Below are 1,387 nucleotides of genomic sequence, written 5' to 3'. Positions count from 1 at the left end.
AAGGCTTTGGTCGGCCTGAGGCTATAGTAGAAGACACTAGCCCAAGATGCCACGCAGTGGGACTGAACCCGGAACCATGTGGTTGGTAAGCACCACACAACCACTCCTGTGCCTATATCGATCGTAAAAACTTTGGGCATGCAAGAAAAAACACTAAAGGGTCCTTGTAAGGAGAAACAAGAGGTCCCTTGGCAAGAGGTTCCTAGAAAGGGAAGAAGAGGAAGTTGATGTACTCAACTCCTCCGAGACTAGTTTCGCCAGGGTTTAAAACTACAAGGCTGGATGCACGTGTGCGCTTTGCCTGCAAATTTGGAATGGTACCAACACAGTCCAGAATGTGACTGAGGGGTACGAGAGGCAGAACGACTGCGACTACGTGAACAACGCCTATAATCCCGGCACAGCGCGTCCATCTGTCGCGTGAGCACGTCCAGCTTGTCAGAAATGGCGTCATATGATAAGGGAGAGGATTTATCTGAGGCTGCCGAATGTGATGATGGATGTCCATAAATTTCCAAAACTTTGTCTGCCATTGTGGCGAGCTGATCTACGGTGATGTCCTCAAGGGCCGTGTCGAAAATTTTCCGTATGCTAGAAGGCAATTTGGAAAAAAATATTTCTCTAAAAAGGGGCATGTCGGTTGAACCACCACTTGATGCGCGCAGGGAGCGCAAAAACTCTGATGGTGTTCTGTCCCCTAATTCTTCACCCTGTATCAGTTCGTTGAAGCGGCTCTCCGCAGACCTGGTGTTGCGGCGCAGAATCTCCGCTTTAACAGACGCATAAGTGGCATCTGGGTTAGGATCTATAATCAGATCCCTTGCAGAGGTGGAGAGTGGTGGGGGCATGCCGCCATACAAGAGGGGCAATTGTCTCGCAGGGGAAATGCCGTGAACCAAAAAATAGGCTTCAGTCTGTGCAAACCACACAGCTGCATCCCCTGCAAAAAGGGGCAACGCTGGCAGGGACATGGATGTTTATTCAGGGCTTTCCAGGGAGGGACAAATAGAAAGTGGCGATCTCCGAGATGAAACACGAGAAGTAAAGGGACCGACCAGTGAACCAACAGAAATATTTTCGTGGAGCAGTTGTGTGCACAAAAAAGGGGAAAAAAAATCTTAAAAAAACAATAAAAAATTTGTTTTTTGGTTTGTTGTGTACTCTATGTAGGCAAAATTCTATAGTTTGTAAGATATTTGGGATCTTTTCGGTTTGACCGGCAGTTTTTTAAAATAATTTCCACGTAACTAAACACTTTTAAACTTCGTATACTGGTAGAATGTGTTTATAAAACATCTTTTTCTCTTGGCTTTATTGAGAAAATTCTATTGTTTGTAAGAAATTTGTTGTTTTTTTTTCTTCAATTTCTGCAATTTCAACCAATCAC

The 1,387-nt window shown here is 45.0% G+C and overlaps 1 protein-coding gene across 1 annotated transcript; it reads right to left on the bottom strand.

Annotated features, from left to right (window-relative positions):
* Nucleotides 1-248: 248 nt before the first annotated feature.
* Nucleotides 249-848, bottom strand: LOC115225165. The gene has a single exon (XM_029796114.1). The coding sequence runs from the start codon at nt 846-848 to the stop codon at nt 249-251; it is 600 nt and encodes a 199-aa protein (XP_029651974.1).
* Between the last annotated feature and the right edge of the window lie 539 nt (nt 849-1,387).

This window comes from Octopus sinensis, linkage group LG27, assembly GCF_006345805.1.
Source record: "Octopus sinensis linkage group LG27, ASM634580v1, whole genome shotgun sequence".
Classification (NCBI taxonomy): domain Eukaryota; kingdom Metazoa; phylum Mollusca; class Cephalopoda; order Octopoda; family Octopodidae; genus Octopus; species Octopus sinensis.
This window is presented reverse-complemented; position numbering and strand designations above follow the sequence as displayed.